General features: G+C 39.7%; 1 protein-coding gene across 1 annotated transcript in view; it reads right to left on the reverse strand.

The window, feature by feature from the left end:
• Window positions 1-20,887, reverse strand: part of radil (Ras association and DIL domains) — a 104,864-nt gene extending 83,977 nt beyond the window's left edge. Inside the window, exon 1 of the mRNA XM_060840336.1 lies at window positions 20,356-20,887. Within this exon, the coding sequence (XP_060696319.1) occupies window positions 20,356-20,887 (532 nt within the window). The remainder of the gene's footprint in view (window positions 1-20,355) is intronic.
• Between the last annotated feature and the right edge of the window lie 2,762 nt (window positions 20,888-23,649).

Raw genomic sequence — 23,649 nt, forward strand, 5'->3', positions numbered from 1 at the left:
CTGGCCTCTCAGCTCGCCAGCACCAGCAGCACAAGTCCCAGGCTTGAGTCCCTCCAGTCAGGCAGGCTGCAACACCCATGGCCCTAGGCCCCAACCAGCAGCATCAACAGCTTCTCCCTGGCACAGCTGGTGTCATCACTGTAATCTTACTGCAGGCCACCAGGCTTCCAAAGGTGGTAGTAGCAACTCAGAGTCCAGGTTCTAGGCCTCAATTCAGCAATAGCAGCTCCTCCCAGTTATAACAGATGTTGTTATTTCCCGCTTCAACTCAGAGGAGAAATGCAGGCTATCAGGCTTCCTAAGACACCAGCAACAACAAAGAATCCCAGACTGAAGTATCTCCAGGAAGGGACCCATGCTCTTAGCCTCAAACAGGTGTTCCCACTTCAGCCTCCAAGCTCCAATTACAGCATCAGCAGAGTGTAGACACCCTATACACCGCCCTTTGTATATAAGCAGAAATGATTTTTTTTCAAACATATGAATGAACTAACATGAGGGAAAGCATGGTGAAATCACACTGAAGAATGGATCTTCTATTTGACAAAATGGGTATTATGGCCTGAAGACGAAGAAAACATATTTTAAATGATTAAAGTACTAATATATTAATCCATAGAAAAACTGATTCTAAAACAATAAAGTAATTCTGGTAAGAATTTTCTGTTTTGACAACCTAAGATTGAGGTAGGTTGAATGCTTAATAAGAAGCATCCACAAGATGGTACAGGTGAAGGGAAAGGTGAAGAATCTTATAAGTTCATCTGTTGTTGTACATACTGCAACCATCCAAAAAGTCAAAGTCCCAGTAGATGAAAGTTTCAATGTGGAAACAAGGAAAAGAGAGAGAAATCTAAGGGGCGGCACGGTGGCACAGTGGTTAGCGCTGTTGCCTCACAGCACCAGAGACCTGGGTTCAGTTCCCGCCACAGGCGACTGACTGTGTGGAGTTTGCACGTTCTTCCCGTGTCTGCGTGGGTTTCCTCCGGGTGCTCCGGTTTCCTCCCACAGTCCAAAGATGCGTGGGTCAGGTGAATTGGCCATGCTAAATTGCCCGTAGTGTTGGGTAGGGGGTAGATGTAGGGGTATGGGTGGGTTGCGCTTCGGCGGGTCGGTGTGGACTTGTTGGGCCGAAGGGCCTGTTTCCACACTGTAAGTAATCTAATCTAATCTGATCTAAGGAAAAAGAAAAGAAAAAGCAGGCAGATGGATGGAGCAATAATTCCAAAAGACAACTGCCCACAATTAGAAAGGAGGCTAGTAAAAGAACCAGTGGTCACACAAGCAGCCACAAACTATGTGAAATATGAAATAACACCAGTTATACTGCACTTTGGGAACATTCCCCTCCCTCTAGAACTATGCTCATCCAGATAACATGAATACTATGGTCAACTGGTGAGGATATTCTGGCCAAGAACCCAGCACAGAATCAACAGCGAACCTGAAATGAATATGAAGACCAAGTAGATTTGGCAGAAGACAACTATAATAGGTCGTCACACCTTGGTCACAATATTCATATATAATGTCACAGCAGTGAAAGTAAAACCTCCAAGCATTCCTTAAGATCGTCTCTCAACATAGTCATCCATTTCCCCTAAACTTCAAATTCATCTTCAGGATCAATACCTCAAAAAAAACTGTTTAAAATGGTTCAGCAGAATAAAGAAATAGAACAAGATCTTCAAAAACTAATAGAACACACTTGATATATACTATCAGTCAAATCCCTTGATTGAAGATGCTATCTGCGTGTTTAGTAGCTGCCCAAAGCCTGATATTAAAACCATTTGAACAGTTAATATGTTATCTGCTATGTCTAATAAAGAACTTGTATTTTAGTAAAAGATGAGCTAGTTAAGAATTAGATTGGAAGAGGTTAATTTTGATAATTCTTTTTCATAGGAAGGACTTTTAGAAATCAGTGTCCCTTAAAACTGAATTAGTCTAGAAATTTTCTGTGTAGTGAGAGATCTCATTTAACTACCAGTACAGCAGTTACTTGCTTTCTCCAAACATAAATAATTTTTAATGAACAAGACAAAAGCATGTGACAATAAAAACTACCACAGATACAAGTTTTCCTAAACTGATGCCAAAGAATTGTAGGCACTATGTGTACCCACTTAACAATACAACATGTAGGAAAATAAAAGTTTTGTTTTCAAAATATTGAAAATTAACTTTCAGTTGAAGGTTGGCCAGTGGGGAATGGTCATTCTGTGTAGCTGTGCAATATCCATTGGCTAGAAGGATTCAAATGGACAAAATGGCAGAGCATAAATTAGTAGCTCCTGGAAATACAGTTGACCAACAAATGCTCTGGGGCAGACCAGGTGAGATGGTCTTTGTAGGGTACAGTCCTCAGCAGGAAGCCATCTTCTTCATGAAAGTTGGACAAGAAGATGCCAAGGGAAGACTCAGGGAAGAGATCTCTAACACTTTGGCTAGAGAGCTGGATGCTGTCTTAATGAAATCGGCAGACTCAGTGTCAACTACCCTTTTGTCCTCTGGTAAGAATGAACAATTCTCAACTGACTTGCATTGCATACTTTTTCTGTCTAATTAATGAGTGTATCATTTACAAACTGCTGCTAAAAAAATTTTAAATTTCCAATAATTCTTGACAAATGGCAGAATGCCTGGACTTGGTCACAAATCCCCCAAATCCAATCTGTGACCATTATGTAATTGCATAATTATCATTATATATGCTGTTAATGTTAATGCAATTATTCCACAAGACAGGATATTTATGAATCAAGACGGTATATTCAAAAGAGAGCTAACATGACTTCATTCTCTCCTGCGTGAGTCAAGCAAATGATGCAAACATATTGGTTCACTATGATCAGAACTGCAAATGATGCTACTCAGTCACTGTCTAACTAGTGTGCAACAATACAACCCTCCATGTTTAAACAATGCTTCTTTTGCATAGAATACTCTGGAAGAATGCAGTACTACACAGCAGAGCAGTGTCAGGATTTATTTCACTTTACAGTATGTTACACAGTCGGTATGGCCATTGAACCTCTTGCAACACTGCTTCCAGGTCCTCAGGGCTATACTTCTGGGGGGCACTATCCTCCACAGCTATTTATTCACAATTTCATCAGATAATACATTTGGAGACCTTCCTTCCCTGGTTGATACAGCATATCGCTTCTAATCCACCGAGACTTCCAAAATGTTGCTGCCTGTGGTGCTTTTCCCCATGTTTTTCCCCGAAAGTCAGATTTACTCCAACTATGACTGTCAGCACCTGCGTCAGACATAATACACCTCCCCTTTCAAAGGTACAAATTAGTTCTAAGCAGTTTAGGCTAGCTTTAGGCAGTGCTAGCCACTCATGATGTTGCCTCCCCATCCCAACACAACCTGATGCCCCAGTGTGTGTACTATGCAATGCTGGCATACAGAGGTATCAGTCAAATTCAGACAGAGCATTAAGTTTGCCTATTGCTAGCATTGTAATAATTGGCATGGGTTAATCATGGTCTAATCCCTGCGCCATTTTAAGGGTTTCATAATTAACTCTCATTACCCATTGCTGTCAGTCAGCAATCCAAAACAGCAAGTTGGATTTGAATGATCCGTATCACCCATCAAACCAATCCTCTTATCAATGCTGTTCACACGATCACAACTATTAATGCGAGTCAAAAGGAGTAACATGTATCCTGTGTTGTATTAATTCTGAACTCTGAATAAATATCAGATGCTGTTTAAAATATTTTACATCCAGATTAAATGGGCAGACTGGCCATTGGATTTTCTGAAAAACAACCTTTCCACCAGATGCTTTTAAGGCATTGTTTAGAATTTTTGTCACATGTTTTAATTAACTGCAAATTGTGATGCTTCTCTGATCACACTTGCTATACACATGATCATGATTGGAAATTACAGTAGAATTTTGCTACATATTCTTGTTGTGTGCTTCAGTGAATTTCCCAGTTTGCTGACTCACTTGATCCTGATCTCCAGTACACCTACACCATTCAATCCAATATATAGCTAATTTATATACTAGGAATTCCGAAACATTACACAAAGATTGTACAGGAATTACAAGAACAGAGGAACATAAAGATTACTGGTGAAAATATTTCTGTGGTCTGTTCCATTCTCTAGTTTAGCCTGAAGGCTCAAATACCACTTGAAAGACTACAGCAAGGATTGAATAAGAATTTGTTTTTTCACAGGTGTAGACTTAGGCATAAGACTTATGGTTAAAGATCACACAGCATAATTTGAAATAATGAAATGAGTTCTCCAAAAGTTCCGCAAATGTGTCTTATAATTAATCATTCATTTCATTTATGTTTGTAGAATGTTGATGTTTGTAAAATGGCTGTACTACCTGCGTATACAAACTGTGGAGGAGCCGATGTTGGACTGGGGTGGACAAACACAAATATCATACAACAAAAGGTTAGAGTCCAACAGGTTTATTTGGAAGCACTAGCTTTCGGAGCACTGCTCCTTCATCAGGTGGTTGTGGAGGTTAAGATCAGAAGACACAGAATTTATAGCGAAAGATTACAATGTCTTAAAACTGAAATGATATATTGAATGAACCTGGATTGTTAAGTCTTTCATCTTTTAGAATGGGTTGCAAGCTTTGGTTCAATATATCATTTCAGTTTCATGGCACTGTATTTTTCCCTATAAATTCTGTCTTCTAATCTTATATTCCACAACCACCTGATGAAGGAGCAACGCTCTGAAAGCTAGTGCTTCCAAATAAACCTGTTGGACTATAACCTGGTGTTAAGTCATTTTTAACTTTGCATATACAAACTATGTGAAGTATACAGAGGTTTCTGAGAAATGTGATCTTGCTTGGCATCATGAATGTTTGTACTTACCAGTTCAGACATGAATTCCACTGTTCTCGTATGGGTTGATTAAGAATCAGACTATTAATCAGGTTCATGGATTCTTCCTGCAAATCAGGTTTCAAAAAAAAAATACAAAGAAGGTACAAGAGTAGGTCACCTGACCCTTCTAGTCTACTCTACCATTTGATAACATCATACCTGACGTTTTTAACCTAAAGTCTACTTTCCTGTATACCCCCGATAATCTTCCATCCCCTTGCTAAACATGAATCTATGTACCTCTGCCTTAAAAAACTTAAAGATTCTGCGTCCACAACTTTTGAAGAAGGGAATATCAAAGACTCTCAATCATCAGAGAAAAAGGTTTTCCTTATCTGTCTTAAATAGGCTTGGTTCTAGATTCTCCCACAAGATTAGATTAGATTATTTACAGTGTGGAAACAGGCCCTTCGGCCCAACAAGTCCACACCGACCCACCGAAGCGCAACCCCCCATACTCCTACATTTACCCCTTACCTAACACTACGGGCAATTTAGCATGGCCAATTCACCTGACCCGCACATCTTTGGACTGTGGGAGGAAACCGGAGCACCCGGAGGAAACCCACGCAGACACGGGGAGAACGTGCAAACTCCACACAGTCAGTCGCCTGAGTCGGGAAATGAACCCGGGTCTCAGGCGCTGTGAGGCAGCAATGCTAACCACTGTGCCACCGTGCCGCCCACAAGAGAAAACATCCATTCCATATTCATCTGGTTAAGTCCACTTAGGCTCTTATATGTTTCAATTAAGTCATCTGTGACTCTTCTAAACTCCTAAACATACAGGCTTAACCTGTTTAGCCTTGTCTCATAAGGTAATCCAGGTTATTAGTTCAAAAAATATTCTCTGAACTTACATTAACATTCTTCTGAGAGTACAGTACACAGTACTCCAGATGCAGTCTCATCAATGCCATATATAACTGAAACATAACCTCTCCACACTTGCATTGAATTCCCCTCACAACAAAACATAACATTCTATTAGTCTTCCTGATCACTGCTGTACCTGCATACTAATCTTCTGCCGTCATGCACTCGAACACCCAGAAGTCTCTGCAACTCAGAGCTCTATAACCTCTCAACATTTAGATAGCATGCTTCTTTTTTATTCTTTCTGCCAAAATAGACAATTTCACATTTTCAACTAAACTGTGACTTCAAGATACACATGAATTATAATAACACCAACTATTTCACACACCTACAGATTGATTTTCAGTGACAAGTTTGTGTAGGAAAATGTTTCAAAGTCTTGAAGTTCAGACTTTGTAGTCACCAATGAAAATAAAAAAATACAACAATTAAACAGGCCATGCTAAACTGCCCGTAGTGTTAGGTAAGGGGTAAATGTAGGGGTATGGGTGGGTTGCGCTTCGGCGGGTCGGTGTGGACTTGTTGGGCCGAAGGGCCTGTTTCCACACTGTAAGTAATCTAATCTAATCTAAAAAATAAAATATTCTACGTTGTCAATGCCACATTAAAGTTTATGAATCTATTTAACTCATTTGGAACCTCCTCCTAAGCCCCCTTCATAATATAGCTAAATTAATTTTACTTTTGCATTCATAATACTGTTTGTTCAATTCCTATATATGTTCACTAATGAAGCAGTTTCCATCTCAAAAGCTTAACAAAAACACGATGGAATTCAAAAACTAAAGATGCTATATTTTCTACACTTTAATCTGTTTCGCTTGTTCTCCATCTCCTATCCATTTGCATAGATCCTGAGTAAAGGGAGCAGAAGAGTCAAACAAACATAAACAGGAAAACTTCCATACAATTTGTGAGCTGCAGTTAAACCAATCTCTCTCTTTAGTGTTCATTTGCAATGGCAAATCAACTTCAACAGTAAATCATTGGACAGCAAATAAATATTCATCCAAGTAATCTTTCCATTTCAGCTGTTGATCAAGCTACATGATTTCATGTTCAGCAACAAGTCTCTGAAAGGTTATCATTTTTATCTATAAACTTAATTTCAGGTAAAGTCTTCAGTCCAAAGTGTGGTTACGTTTTGTCTAAACAGTCATAGGACATAGAAACAGTAAAAATTTACAACAGAAGAAGCAAACTGATCTACTCTGTCAGTACTGTCCAAACGTAATCCAGCCAGTTCACTGCTTGTAGGTCTGGGTCCAAAACCTTGTAGATAAAGCACTTCAAGTCAATATCCAGCATTATTAAAATGCAATAAGCATTTCTCCACACATCACCCTGTCAGATGCAAATGCCAGACCCCAACACCCTCTAGGTGAAAAGATTTTCCCTCAGTTTCATATTAATTCATCTGCCAACTATTTTAAATTCATAGTGCCTGGTTATTGACTTCTCAACTAAAAGATCCTTCCTATTCCTCTCATAACTCTCATATGCCTCTGTTAAATAACCTCAAAACCTCCTCTGTTCAATAGAAAACCTCCTAGCCTATCCAATAGTTTTCCATTCTGACAACAACTTTGTAAATGTAATCCATGCCCTCCTTCATGCAGTCACATTTCTTTGTGTAAAGTTTTAGATTAATCTCTCTGCTCTTCCATTCTATGGTTCTGCTCACAAAGGAAAGTATCTCATACCTACATCAGTAATCAGCTCAATAAAAAGTGATTAAAGAAATGGCTTTTCGGGCGATGAACATAAATAGAGGTAGCAAGGTGGAAGATCCAGTTCCTGAGTGTAGAAACAAATTGATTGAAGGCAGCCATAAAAAGTGGAGCATACAGAAGGAGACAGATGGTAGACTTGAAAAGAATACAGTGCACAGGTGCGTAGGGCAGCAAGAGGCCACAGAAGTAGGTCTTGCAGAAGTTTGCAAAGAAATGCAAGGATAGTGAATTAATTGGATTAGGAACAGAGATTGATGGAGGTCCACAAGGATAGCTATGATGGATAATTAGGAACTCAGGAAAAATACCTGGTTCTACTATTTAAATACTGAAAGCAGCTATCTTACTTGTTAAAACAAAATCAACATAAATTTATTAACTAAATTAAAACCCATTGGGTTAATGGGATACTGACAAGATGGTACAAAATTCTCCAAAGGACAATAAGCAGAATATAGCAGTGGATAGGTGTTTTTCAAACTGTAAGGTGGTGTACTATTTTGTCCCAGGGATCATATTGGAATCACCAATGACCTGAACTAGTAGATACAGGGCACAATTTCACATTCTGCAGATTATTCAAAATGTTACAACGTAATGAGTAATGAGCAATGAGGAGGATATAAACAGATTGGTGAAACGGATTGATGATTCGGAACATAGAAGTGTGAACTAATGCATTTTGGTAGGAAGAACTAATTAAATGACACGTGTAAAAGTGACACAGGATCAGAGAAAACTGGGAATGTGTGTAAATAATCTTTGAACACAAACGGATGAGTTGAGCTGGCAGTGAAATCCTTGGCTTTTTAAAATCTTTATATACTCCTGGTTCGGCATCAACCGTGGCATTGTGTTCAATTCTGGGCAATACCTTTCAGAAGTTTGTCAAAGATGCAAAAAAGATTTAAGAATCTATGAACTTGAAGCACATTAGGCCACACAGCCCCTCAATCCTACTCTGCCATACATGGTCATGGTTGATCTTTGACCTCAGTTTTATTGTGCTACTGAAGGCGGGCATAAACCGCCCCGTGTTTACCATGGAGCAAGGCCCACATCGGGAAAACCAGCCATATCCATTTTAAGCCAGCAGTATCCATTTTAAGACAGCAGCTGCCAGCCCGACCACATGATCGGGAGAAGGGGACCCAAAGATAGATCCAAATACACACCAGACCAGACACTAGTCAGGACTCCAGACAACGGTCATGACTCAGATCGAAATCCACCTTATAATCTCGTCAAGACTCCAACTGACACACACCCATAACCTGATCATGCAAAACAGTCCTACACAAAAGGATGAACCTAACACTTTGGAAGTAACAAAGGGGGGTGCTAGCCTCCAGCCCTCACGGAGAGACAAGCAGATGGCACCCGGACCCATTCATGTAAAAATAAACAACACACCTTTTGTGTATGCTGCCGACTCTCCGAGGACGGCAGGAAGCTTGACATTCACACATACTCCAGCCATGAGTACCACCATTCACACTCATTCATACCCAATCTCCTACATCCTGACTCATGAAGTATATAACTTGTAACATCGCACGGGAAACGTTAGAGCAATCGAGATTCAAACCTCGGTTGGTCTCCGCCGGCGTTACATACTTTAATAAAGTTACTGTTCGTCGAACCACACTCTGGGCTCGGACTGAAGATCATTTCATCCGCGCTAACACTACTAAATCCCCACTACTTCAATTTCACTAGAATGGAACTTCAGTTATTTGGTAAGAATAATGAAGTGAGGATTCCTCTTAGCTTTTCCTCAGTCTTACAGCAGAGAGAAGATTTAATACAGAGAAATATTCAAAATCATAAGCGGACTAAGAAAAAAAATCTGTTCACAGTAGCATTGGGATGGCAACCAGTATATCACTACTATAGAATTTAGCAAACGAATCATAGATAAAATTAAGCAAATTGATTTTACATTGATTTGTAATCTGACATACAAACATGAAACAGAAGTAGGTCATTTGGCCTTTCAAGCCAGCTCTGCTATTTAAAAATACAATTGATCTGATTATAACCTCAAATGGATATACCTGCTTATTCCTGATAACCTTTCATTCCTTTGCTTATAAGAATTTATTCACCTCTACCTTTAAAATATTCAAGGACTCAGTTTCCACCACATTCTAAAATACTGGGTCTAGTTCTGGTCACCAAGTTATAGGAAGGATATTATTAAGCTAGAGAGGATTCAGAAGAGATTTATCAGGATGCTGTAGGGTATGGAAGGTTTGAGTTATAAAGAAAGACTGGTTAGGTTGGGACTTTTCTCACCGGAGCATTGGAAGTTGAGAACCGATCTTACAGAAGTTTATAAAATAATGATGGGCACAGATAGAATTAATTGTAGTTGTCTTTTCCCTAGAAAGGGGGATTTCAAGACTAAGGGCACATTCTTATGGTGAGTGGAGACAGATTTAATAAAGACATGAGGATAGTTCATGTGTGGAATGAATTTCCTGAGGAAGGGTGGATGTGGGTACAATTACAACGTCTAAAAGACATTTGAATAAGTATATGAATAGGAAAGGTTTGGACAGATATGGGCTCGGAGCAGGCAGGTGGAACTAGTTTAGTTTGGGATTATGATCAGCAAAGACTAGTGGGACTGAAGGGTCTGTTTCCGTGCTGTATGCCTCTATGACTATTTTGCGGAAGACCATTCCAAAGGCTCAAGACTCTCAGAAAAAAAGATTTCACCTCATCTGCTTTAAATGAATGACCCCTCATTTCTAACAGTGACCCTTAGTTCTAGGTCCTTACACAACAGAAAGCATCCTTTCTACATGCATTCTGTTACGATCACTCAGAATCTTTCTGATGTTTCAATGAATTCACCTCTTGCTCTCCTGAAGTCCAGTGAATACAAGCCTAGCCTGCCAACCTTTCCTCCTAAAGCAATTCACCCATTACTGATATTAATGTGATAAACCTTCTTTTAACTGCTTCTAACCCATTACATCACTCCTAAATAAGGTGATGAATAACGTGCAATGTAAAAGGGTGACAGAAATACATGTAATCGTAATATGCCATAATTCACAAACATTTCAAGGGGGAAAAAAGTCTTGAGGAAATGTAGCGGATAACTCTGCCTCAGTGCAATGGGCTAAATGGCTTCTCTTTGTTCTGTGTCATTCTACAAGAAAAATTGTTCCCTGGAAATAAGAACATAGCTTACACCATGAGCATTTTTTCTGAGAGACTGTGGTACTGTTATATTTACTGGACTACATTTCATAAAATATTTGTTGCTCAAAATACATAAGAAAAATGGTCACACAGCTAAGTTCCCAAGCAAATTCCTTCCTGATGACAACCCAATAAGGAGAAAAAATGTATGATTGCATATAATGAGATATTTTTAGTCACCTTTATTAAATGTTGAAATGTGCTTTCCGCTGAGAATATCAATTTATTTTTGACTTGGTCCTCATCCATCAAAATGGCATGTTAAGTTGAAGTAACAAGCTATTTACAATTTAGCAGATATGGATGAGGTCAAACAAACATTATTTAATTATATTGATTATTTAACATTGTTTGTTGCTACCTAATTTCTGAATGGGTTTTATACAAGAGAATTATAGTGATACCATGCGTAAATGGCCACTGATACTCATTTATTAATGGATACCAAATTCCCAGTGATTCTGCATCCTGGCATTCAAATGTAATGTCATAATGTGATAATGTTCTGTCATACTGAAACTTCCATCTGGATTTGCTCACTGGGTTACTAGACAGAGTGAAACAGGCATTTTCCCACGAAGTAGAGGAGAAAATACATTAACCTTCGTAGCTCTTGGTTATCACCTACTTGGTGGATTTGTAAAATTAACAAAATTCCAAAAATAAGATTTGTCGTGCATACTGGGAAACTAATAACAAAATAGCAGCAACTTTAAAGAGAATAATTAACAATAAATGTGTGCATATAACGGGGTAGATTTTTCTCTTGGCTGTCGTGTTTAATAGTGACATCTTACGAGCCTGCTTGATATTCAATTCCACTTACTTCAATAGAACTGAATGTCAATCTTGGCAAATAACAGGCAGCTAATATGATTAACTTGCCAAAAAAAAAGTCAGCAAGCTAGACAATTGTAATGGTCATCACAATCAGGCTCAAATCTGTCCCCATCTTCAAACAATATTTCCAGTGACCCAATTAAGACTGATAATCCATGCCAGATTTTTCACCTCCAGCAATGAGGTAATTGATAGCAACTCAACTTTTGTCTATTCCTACTTTGGAATTGGTTTATTTAGTACAGGTAAGGGAAATAATGAGACTGTCTAATGTACCTCCCGGTACATATTACTAAATCCATTGAGCAATTAAGGGAGTTCATGAAATATTATTCAGACTCCCCCAGCATGTGGCAATATATACATGGTCCAACAGAGTGTTGTTCTACATTGTTATTAATGATTTGTCAATGTTTTTTGCTGCTTTACTAGTTCCAGACATTCTGTCAGCTAGTCCTGCCAAAAAGCTAACATCAAATCATCAAATTCACAGCACAGAGAGAATATTTTGGCCCACCACTCCTGTGCTACTAACACAAGACCACTGTATTTTCTCTCTCTTTTGTCTTTCAACTTACATCACCATTAACTTTTCATAGATGCATAAGTTTGGAGTACAAAATAGAGGAAAGAAACCCGGACTTTAAAGCCATTTTTTAAATGAAGTAGGAATGAAGAAAATAAAATATTAATTAAAAGCAGTGAAGTGTAGTGTAGAGTTGGGAGTTAACTGGACTCAGGAGGAATCCAAAAATGGAAATTAGACAGAACAGAGCTTGCGTAACTAGATTTTATAGGGTAGACAGATTGAGCAGAAACACTATAAAATTCACTGCTGCTGCAGCTCAGTCTGGTTTAGGAGTCCAAAAGCCTCTGGAGTGTAGTTCAGTCTCTTTATTGACTGTGCAGCTGTTAATTAGGATTTATGTTTCATCCAGCTCTTCATCCCTTCTTTCCTATTCAAAAGAAAGAGAAGATCCAACCATACCATGTGAAAAAAAGAGACAGAAGGCATTTTTGAATAGTTAAGGGGTGATGTTCCCTTGCTGGTCCATGCAATTGTTATTGACTTGCTCAAGAACAGCCTCTTAAATATAAACAAAGTCAAGTCAACATATTCCTTCCATAGAAGAATCCTTCATGATAACCTCAACTGGTGCAGGAATTGAAAACCTATGCTGTCGGCATCAGTCTGCATTTCAAACCAGCTGTCCAGCCAACTAAGCTAACTGACCTTCTTTAAATAAGTAGATGAGATAGCAGTAGCAAACTGATGGTAATTAGTTTACCTCTGGCAGAATGAAGGGAAATGTTGTTCTGCTGCAGCTGATTAAAAGGAATTGTTTTGCATTTGGAGGAACTGAAAAGAGCAATGCAATCAGAGAAAGACAGAGTCAGCTTCAGGAGGTACACTGGAGTTTTGGATTGTGGACTGAGGATATGAAATTACATAAAGAGGATGATGTACAGGTACTGATGTATTAAGGAACTATGCAATAAATTTGAAATCAAATACAAAATAAGGCAAAGATTCTATATTGATGCAAATATTAGAATTCTGTGTTCTTCAATGTCTGCAAGTCCACACTAGTTTTGACCATTTAAACTGATGTAAGACCAATCTAAGCTGAGCCATTGACCATTTGCTTGATTCAGAATGATACTTACATACATGATTGTTGCAAGTGAAATCATAGACTATATGCAGAGCTAATTGGACATTATTAACATGGAACACAGCCACTCCATGTACATGATCTACCAACACCATGATCTATTAACTTACTCTAACTTAATTAAGTGGCAAAAGATTTTCATGTTTTAAATGCTACATTGGTATTACTATTTTATCACAAGCAATCAGTAACAATGAGAACGTTACAAATAAAAATGTTGCAGAAAATTAACTCTCTCTATTGAAGTCTTGTGGCTCAGGAAGTAATATCCCTATCTCCGAGCCAGAAGTTTCAAGATTCAAATTTCACTCCAGGAATAAAACAAACACAAAGAACTATGGATGCTGGAAACCTGAAGAAAACCAGAGACTTCTGGAGAATCTCAGCAAGTCGTGAAGCATCTGTAAAGGGAAAACAGCGTTAACATTTTGGGTCCAGGGAGCCTTTGTTAGAATTTTGCAGAAACTCTTTGTCAGGACTTTGCTGACACTGCTCTACTTCTCTAAAAATAGTTCATAACAAAGCAAAAGATAGGGCAGCACTGAAATTAAATGAAATAAAAACTCATCACAAATCATTCTACTAAGGTCCCTACATTCCTACTTCCATTTCAATCAAAAATATTCCATTTAAAGGCAAAACACTTAAAAGTTAAGTTGAATTACAGTTAAACATTAACTTTCTGATTTCATTTCGTCTTGCAATCTATTTACAAGGAAAGGGAGGTAAATTCAAGCCTATTTTTACTTGCTTCCAAACTCTGAATTAAACAGCAAGTAGGACAAGAGGGAAATGTATAATTACTAATAGATGTATCCGAGATCTCTTCTCCACTAAAAATAAAATGACAAATAAACAGTACTAACCAAGGTCTTCTGGTTGGTCAGAAAATGCAATTAATCTTCCGATACACGATTCAGCAGTCTCTCAAACAAACACTCTTGCACCTCATGGTATTAGTAATGATGTAAAAGCTGTCTCCTCACTAACTGCAAACTTATGGAATCATGAGAAAAATTGTACATCCCCCGTCTAAGCCTCAGGGATTGACTGAAGCATTTACTTCATCTGAAAATTGTCTGGAATTCATAACCCTGTTGTTTATACATGTTCTCCAATAAAAACATAATTGTTCCTTACATATAATACCAAGAAACTATTTAACTGTTAAAAGTTCTTAAATTTATTAAAACATATTATTTTAATACTATCTCAAATTCATGGCACATTGATCACTGTGTTTTATATATTTTAATACAGATGTTTCGCAGCTTGTGTACGACTCCAAAGACATTGACAGTGATTGCTTCGAAAGAACCACAGAGATCAAAGTTACAGACACCATTGCATGGATTTTCATCTACTTGGATGTTAATGTTTATCTGTGTTTTAAACTTGTTTGTTTGTATAAATATGTTGAAAAATCCCAAAAAATTCTGAATTATGATCTCCAGGGGTAATAGAGAACACTTAATAGTTGGAGCAGCATGGGGAGGGACTTCTCTTGGTGACGAAAGGAAATTAGTCGTGGCTACTGAAACATTGAGATGAAAGTATAGACTTATCGATGCACTTATTGATGAAGTTGCGCATGGCAATTAAAGAGTTTTAAGGAGATGGTTAGTTGCTGAGAAAGCGGTTATTTTTGCTTTTCAAATGGCTTTGGATCATTGATTAGCATTGGACATCATAGAGTCCTATAGCAATGAAACCAGGCCCTTTGAACCGAACTGGTTCACGCCAACCAAAATGTCCATCCACTCTAACCCCATTTCCCTGCACTTGGCCCACATCCTTCTAAACCTTTCCTATCCATGTATTATCTAAATGCCTTTAAATGTTGTTAATGTACTGGCCTCAACAAGTTCCACTAGCAGCTCATTTCACAAGCAAACCACCCTCTGTAAAAAAAAAAGTTGCCCCTCAGGTTCCTTTTGATTCATTCCTCTCTAACCTTAAACTGATGCCCTCTCATCCTTGATTCCCCAACCCTGGGTAAAAGACTAAGTGCATTCACCCTATCTACGTCTCTCATGATCTCATACACGTCGATAAGATCACTCTGCAATCTCCTATGTTCTAAAGAAAAAGTCCTAGCTTGTCCAACTTCTCCCTATAACTCAGACCATTGAGTACTGACAACATTCTTGTAAATTTCTTCTGCACTCTTTCCAATTTAATAGTGTTCCATTGGTGTTCCTTGTTGATTTAGTAATTAATATACTCACTCTTTCCACTAATTCAAGAAAGTCTGATTAAATTGGATCCTTTTAATGTACAAGTTCATTTGGGCCTGGGAGAAAGCTATCCACAAGGGGAGTGATCTCTAATTTACCTTGTTCCAAAAAATCAAGGGGATGGATGAATAGTGAAAGGGGGCCAGTTTATCCAGCCCTCACCGTGGAACATAATAGTGTGCAGTATTTCATCTGAAACTTTAATGAAATGGGGAACCTTGTCCAGGATTTGCTCCTAAAAGCACGTAACCATCTCTGGTGTCCTTTTTACGAAGTTTGAACTAAAGCTATAATGAGGTCAGAAGATGAGTAACCCTGGCATAACCCAGAGTGTCAGCAAACAGGTTATTCCTTTGTATTTGCTGCTTGATAGTTACCAATCCATTCCATCACTTTACTTATGACTAAGACTAGACAGTAATTGGCCTGGTTGGGTTTAACCTGCTTCATGTGAAGCTGACATACTTGGGGAATTTTCCACATCTTTAAGTAGATAACAATATTGTAACTGTGCTGGAACACTCAGCTAAGGATGCAGTTAGTTCTCGAGCAGAACTTCAGTAGCGTTGACAGAATATTGTCAGGGCCCATAGCCTTTGCAATATCTAGTGCCTTCTGCCATTTCTTTTTATGACTGGAGTGAACTGAATCGCTGAAAACTGACATTCGTGATGTTGAGGTCCTCAGGAGGAGGCTGAGATGGATCATCCACTTGGCACTTCTGATTGAAGATAGGAGAAAATTCTTCACCTTGACTTTTGCATTGATGCATTGGGCCTCTCTTCGCTAAGGATGGGGCTATTTGTGGAGCCTTCTCCTCACACTATTTATTTAATTGTGAATGACTGGATGTGGCAGGACCGTACAGCTTGAATTTGATCTGCTGGTTGTGAAATTGCTCCATCCGTCTATTACTGTTTTGTATGCAATAGTCCCATAATAATCTTGTAGTTTAACTAAGTTGACAAACCTAATTTTTAGAAATGCTTGGGCTGCTCTTGATATGCCATCCTGTACTCTTCATTGAATCAGTGTTGATCCAATGGCTTAATGGTAATGGTTGAGTAGGGGATATGCTGGGCCATGATGTTGCAGATTGTGTGGGAATACAATTTTGCCAGTGGTAATGGCCCATCATGCCTCATGGATGCCCAGTCTTGAGTTGCTTAATTTGTTCCAAATCTGTCCCATTTAGAATAGTGATAGTGCCATAGAACACGATGAAAGATATCATTAGACCATTAGACATTGGAGCAGAAATTAAGCCATTCGGCCCAGTGAGTCTGCTCTGCTCAATAAGTTTCTCAATGCCATTCTCCCACTTTTTCCATGTAACCTTTGATCCCCTTGACAATCAGGAACCTGTCCATCTCTGTCTTAAATATGCTCAATGACCTGGCCTCCACAGCCTTCTGATTAAAATCTGATGTGGTCCAATTAAATCTACTGATGGAGTCAATTAATATGGGAGCCTTATGAGAATGACATCTGAAAAACGAGCAAGCATAACACCCAGACATTAGGTGGGGTGGTTGTGCAGATTGGCTGCTGCAGAAATATTATGGCAAATGGAGGCCAGGACAATGGCCACTTGAAAATGCACTGTAAGTGATTTTGAAGGAAATTTTAGAATGCACACATCAGGAAGAAAAAGCTGAAAGCATATCGGGGGCTTGTGTCAGGAGCAAAACAAGAAGAGATCAGAGAAGGACTTGTGATGGATACTATGGTAATACAGTAGTGACCATGAGTATGATAATAGTATTTATACAGAGATTTTAGCAACATTTAGGAGGTGTGAAATCAAAGGAGAAAAGTCAAAGCGAGTGATATGGAGCTTGAAGTTACCAAGCATGAACTGCATAATAGATACATCACAAATTGTAATAGGTCTTAGCGAGCGTACAATAGAACATGGTTTTAAAGAAGAGGGAAGAGAATAGGGCAAAGTCTGGAATTGTCAAAGGAGGAGATAGGGGTCTGAGAAGGAAGGAAGGAGACTAAAGTGGAGATATGTGCCACTCTGCCACAGTGACAATTTGGGCAGGGCAGATGATGGACTATATAGAGAAGCAGAGATGCATTAATAAGAGGCAAAGTGTTACAAGCAAAAGTCTCGTTTCCATCAAATTCAAATTCTTATTCATCCTAGCACAACTCTCAAAATGCACTGTGCATCTAAACTGTGAGGAAGGACAAAGTCACACATGGAACAGGCATGCATTTCAGAAGGATGCAAAAGTCTGTAGGTTGGGACTTCTAAGCTATTAGAAAAATCCAGGCCAAAATGCTCAAAATAAATCAGCAGTTATACATTTAAATGTGTTGTTCTCCAGAGGTGCCTGTCCCAGAAATACATTAGGTTAGATTATTTACAGTGTGGAAACAGGCCCATCGGCCCAACTAGTCCACACCGACCCGCCGAAGCGCAACCCACCCATACCCCTACATATACCCCTTACCTAAAACCACGGGCAATTTAGCATGGCCAATTCACCTGACCCGCACATCTTTGTGACTGTGGGAGGAAACCGGAGCACCCGGAGGAAACCCATGCAGACACGGGGAGAACGTGCAAACTCCACACAGTCAGTCGCCTGAGGTGGGAATTGAACCCAGGTCCCTGGCGCTGTGAGGCATCAGTGCTAACCACTGTACCACTGTATTACCTCCTTTGGTTTTCACCTAGCCACGTGTTAAGTTTTCCAAATCAAGTGAAAAATGCCAGATTTAGCCACAATTTCAGATTCAAACTCCATGAAAGTGCTTAGAATCACATCAGCCCCTATTTTACTGCTTTCTCTGGTTTACATCAACTTCTAAAACTGTTAAACAGCTTTTGATTGTTTGCATATATTAACTATTTTAATATGATATCATTGAAAAAAAAATCAAGTAACCAACCAATGATCAATAAATTGCAAGTTCCAGGTCAAAGCAGAACTACTTTTAAATGTTGTAACTGTACCCACATCCACAACTTTCTCAGGAAGTTCATTCCACCAGCAAACCACCCTCCTGCAACAGTAGTGAACTCGCCAACATTAGGGGCATTTAAATAGTCACTGGATAAACACATGGATGATAATAGTGTAGGTTAGATGGGCTTTAGATTGGTTTCACAATCTGCGCAACATTGAGCGCCAAAGGGCCTGTACTGCACTATGTTACACGTTCTGTGTTCTATGTTATACATCCTTCAGAAGCAATGTAATTTCTCACGGTGGCTCAGTGGTTAGCGCTACTGCCTCACAGAACCAGGGACCAGATTCAATTCCACCCTCAGGCAACTGTCTGCGTGGAGTTTGCAAATTCTCCCTGTGTCTGCATGGGTTTCCTCCCATGTCAGGTGAATTGGCCACATTAAGTTGCCCATAGCCTTAGGTGCATTACTCAGAGGGAAATGGGTCTGGGTGGGTCACTCTGCGGAGGATTGGTGTGGACTTTTTGGGCTGAAGGGCCTGTTTCCACACTTAGGGAATCAAATCTAAAAATATGGTGTGACGGTGTGCTTTTGATTGTTGCTGTAATGGAGTGCTTTTGCATTTTTATGGTCATGGGTGTTAGGGATAAGCTTCAGTTGAAAGTCCATCAGACTACTCAAGGATACAAAAACAGCCACGTTGGAGCTGATTTTAATGCAATACCCGCCCTAATGTTGAACAGGAGCACTTGTGGGGCAGGTGCCATTGAGCTAAAGATACAAGAATACATACTCCATTTAGGAGTTAGACTCCTGAAATGCCATCATACCACTGCTCGAATGTCTTATTCTTCTCTAAGCTGAAAATGTGTTGCTGGTCAAAGCACAGCAGGCCAGGCAGCATCTCAGGAATAGGGAATTCGACGTTTCGAGCATAAGCCCTTCTTCTCTAAGGTTAGAATTGTCATTGTAATCCCAGCAGAATTCCCACATTATACTCTGTGAGCTTGAACTCGACCAAAACCCTGCTGCCCTTATTCCAACTTGCTCCTCACCTGGTTCACTTATCACCTGCTACTGTACTGCATTGCAGCATCTTCATTTTAAAATTCTCACACTTGTTTTTTTCAAATCCCTTAATGACCTTGCTGCTTGCTATCTTTGTAATCTCCCCCAACCCTACAACCTGACGAGCTATCTGTACTCGTTTAATTCTGTTCTCTTATGCATCCCAAAATTTCAATGCTCTACCTGTAGTGTATAAGCTGTAAGATTTGAAATTCACTCCCTAAACGTCTCCTGTAAAGGACTTTGGGATATTTTACTATTTAAAAATAATAAAAAGATGAAAGTTGTGGTGAATTCAAGTAATTGAATGTAATTATCAGCAAGAGCGAAATGGGAAAGCTATTTTCAAAAGTATACAACACAAAAATATAGCTGTGTGCACCAGCAGCAAGAAATGTGCCAAAGATAAAGCAACTACATGAAAAACAAAACAAACTAATGTATTTTAAAACTGTAAATTATACTTTCAGGAATGAATCTCAAACAGCAGAGCAGAAAATCTTGCAACACCTGTATTATATAATCAAGCAAGCTGAAAGGTAAGCAGACAAAAAGGATTGTTGACATAGGCATGGAACAAGTTAATAAAAGATGGACTGAAGTTAAACTGCATAACAAGCTACCTTCACGCTCTGCAGGAGGGCTCCATCAGTTTGTAGCTCAACAATACTCTGCATAATCTGGCCTCATCTCTCAAGATGTGAGCATGCACCCTCTGAATTCACAAACATTGATTATCCATCACAATTTGCAACAATCCAAATAACATATCTCTACCACAGGCATATAACAAATTATTCTGAGTCCCTAAGATAGATGAACTGAATAATCTAAGACGTGCTCAGATACAAGTTCCCAAAATGCTCTAAAGGAAATGCATGCACAAGACTTTACCTGCAGTTGTTGTATCTTTCTCCTGAGCAGCCATCGCCTCCACCTCAGCTCGTCTTCGAAGTTCGAATCTTCTGGCAAATCCCTCCTTGGGTTTCCATAGATCTTGAAGAAGCAGTGGCTTTTCATTATCCCCCAAGGCTCGGAGACACTCTGTCTGCCAGTGTTTGTCTATTCCCTCAAACCTTCCAATCACATCACACAATAGGTACTCAGTGGCAGACTTCCTGCTTACAGCATAGCGCTCAAGGGCTTCTTTGACCAACTCCTGGGCACTCGACCGTGGCGTGGCCAGGACGCTTTTGTAGTTCGTGCCACTGCAAATTTCATTGCCAAAGATCTTGAGTATACCAGGAGTTGACAGCTGGATGGAGAGCTCTGAAGGGTTATCCATTTGATTCGTTGGGCTATCAGTCACAGAATGTCGCTCACGGTAGCTTAGCTTCCGATACAGAACCTGTGAGAAAGCCCGGCTCTGCCTCTTCAGTTTGTTCTTTGATGCTTGGGACATAGTTGTTGATGACTCGTAAAACATGCTGTCAGATATATGAGATCTGAAACTTAAGAAATACAGAAATAGAGACAAATGAGCACTGCAGTATTATCAAAGATAATTTTATAGATTTCATAGACGATTCCCAATCAATTTGATTTGATGATTGATGCAATTGTCCAAATTATGTCACACGTTTTCCTAAATTTTGTGAGATCTAGTTCTGTAGCTGCACATAAAGCTCTGAAATTTGTGGTCTTGGCTCCACTCCAATATATCATCAAAAATGTATCTAATCAATAAATAAAGAATAATGGGCCAAAAATATGTTTATCAGACATAAAGACCTGAGGCGCAGCATGTGTTCAGCCAATGTGCAAAAGCCAAAAGGATCAGTAGCCAAACTGTGCAAAGATTAAAAAGACAGACCAATTTTGACGGTATTAGGCAACAACTTTCGAAAGCTGACTGGGGGCAGATGTTTGCGAGTAAAGGGATGGCTGGAAAATGGGAAGCCTTCAGAGATGAGATAACGAGAATCCAGAGAAAGTATATTCCTGGTAGGGTGAAAGAAAAGGCTGGTAGGTATAGGGATCCTGGATGACTAAAGAAATTGAGGGTTTGGTTAAGAAAAAGAAGGACGCATATGTCAGGTATAGATGGGATAGATTGAGTGAATCCTTAGATGAATATAAAGGCAGTAGAAGCATACTTAAGAGGGAAATCAGGAGGGCAAAAAGGGGACATGAGATAGCTTTGGCAAATAGAATTAAGCAGAATCCAAACGGTTTTCACAAATAAATTAAGGACAAAAGGGTAACTAAGGAGAGAATAGGTCTCTCAAAGATCAGCAAGACAGCTTTTGCGTGGAGCTGCAGAAAATGGGGGAGATACTAAACGAGTATTGTGCATTAGTATTTACTGTGGAAAAGGATATAGGATGTAGGGAAACAGATGGTAACACCTTGCAAAATGTCCATATTACAGAGGAGGAAGTGCTGGATATCTCGAAAAGCATAAAGGTGGATAAATACCCAGGACATGATCAGGTGTACCCTAGAACTCTGTGGGAAGCTAGAGAAGTGATTGCTGGGCCTCTTGCTGAGATATTTATATCATCGATAGTCACAGGTGAGGTGCCAGAATACTGGAGGTTAGCGAATGTGGTGCCACTGTTTAAGAAGGGTGGGAAGGACAAGCCAGGGAACTATAGACCAGTGAGCCTGACATCGGTGGTGGGTAAGTTGTTGGAGGAAATCCTGAGGGACAGGATGTACATGTATTTGAAAAGGCAAGGACTGATTCGGGATAGTCAACATGGCTTTGTGCATGGGAAATCATGTCTCACAAATTTGATTGAGTTTTTTGACGAAGTAACAAAGAGGATTGATGAGGGCAGAGTGGTAGATATGACCTATATGGACTTCAATAAGATGTTCGACAAGGTTCCCCAAGGGAGACTGATTAGCAAGATTAGATCTCATGGAATACAGGGAGAACTAGCTATTTGGATACAGAACTGGCTCAAAAGGTAGAAGACAGAGCGTGGTGGTGAAGGGTTGTTTTTCAGACTGGAGGCCTGTGACCAGTGGAGTGCCACAAGGATCAATGCTGGGTCCTCTACTTTTTGTCATTTACATAAATGATTTGGATGCAAGCATAAGAGATACAGTTAGTATGTTTGCAGATGACACCAAAATTGGAGGTGTAGTGGACAGCGAAGAGAGTTACCTCAGATTACAACAGGATCTTGACCAGATGGGTCAAAGGGCTGAGAAGGGTAGATGGAGTTTAATTCAGATAAATGTGAGGTGCTGCATTTTGGGAAAGCAAATCTTAGCAGGACTTATACACTTAATGGTAAGGTCCTAGAGTGTTGCTGAACAAAGAGACCTTGGGGTGCAGGTTCATAGCTCCTTGAAAGTGGAGTCGCAGGTAGATAGGATAGTGAAGAAGGTGTTTGGTATGCTTTCCTTCATTGGTCAGCGTATTGAGTACAGGAGTTGGGAGAAAGTGAGGACTGCAGATGCTGGAATCAGAGCTGAAAAATGTGTTGCTGGGAAAGGGCTTATGCCCGAAACATCGATTCTCCTGCTCCTTTGATGCTGCCTGACTGCTGCGCTTTTCCAGCAACACATTTTTCAGTACAGGAGTTGGAGGGGTCATGTTGTGGCTGTACAGGACATTGGTTAGGACACTGTTGAAATATTGCATGCAATTCCAGTCTCCTTCCTATCGGAAAGATGTTGTGAAACTTGAAAGGGTTCAGAAAAGATTTACAAGGATGTTGCCAGGGTTGGAGGATTTGAGCTTTGGGGAGAGGCTGAACAGGCTGGGGCTGTTTTCCATGGAGCTTTGGAGGCTGAGGAGTGACCTTATAAACATTTACAAAATTGTGAAGAGCATGGATAGGTTAAATAAACAAAGTCTTTTCCCTGGGGTCAGAGAGTCCAGAACTAGAGGGCATAGGTCATAGAGTCATAGAGACGTACAGCATGAAAACAGACCCTTCGGTCCAACTCGTCCACGCCAACCAGATATCCCAACCCAATCTAGTCCCACCTGCCAGCACCCGGCCCATCTCCCTCAAAACCCTTCCTATTCATATACCCATCCAAATGCATTTTAAATGTTGCAATTGTACTAGCCTCCACCACTTCCGCTGGCAGCTCATTCCATACAGGTACCACCCTCTGTGTGAAAAAGTTGCCCCTTAGGTCTCAAGCTTCCCCAACTAAACTAGTCCCATTTGTCTACATCCCTCCAAATATTTCCAATTCATGTACCTGTCCAAATGTCTTCAA

Source organism: Hemiscyllium ocellatum, chromosome 20 (genome assembly GCF_020745735.1).
Source record: "Hemiscyllium ocellatum isolate sHemOce1 chromosome 20, sHemOce1.pat.X.cur, whole genome shotgun sequence".
Classification (NCBI taxonomy): Eukaryota; Metazoa; Chordata; class Chondrichthyes; order Orectolobiformes; family Hemiscylliidae; genus Hemiscyllium; species Hemiscyllium ocellatum.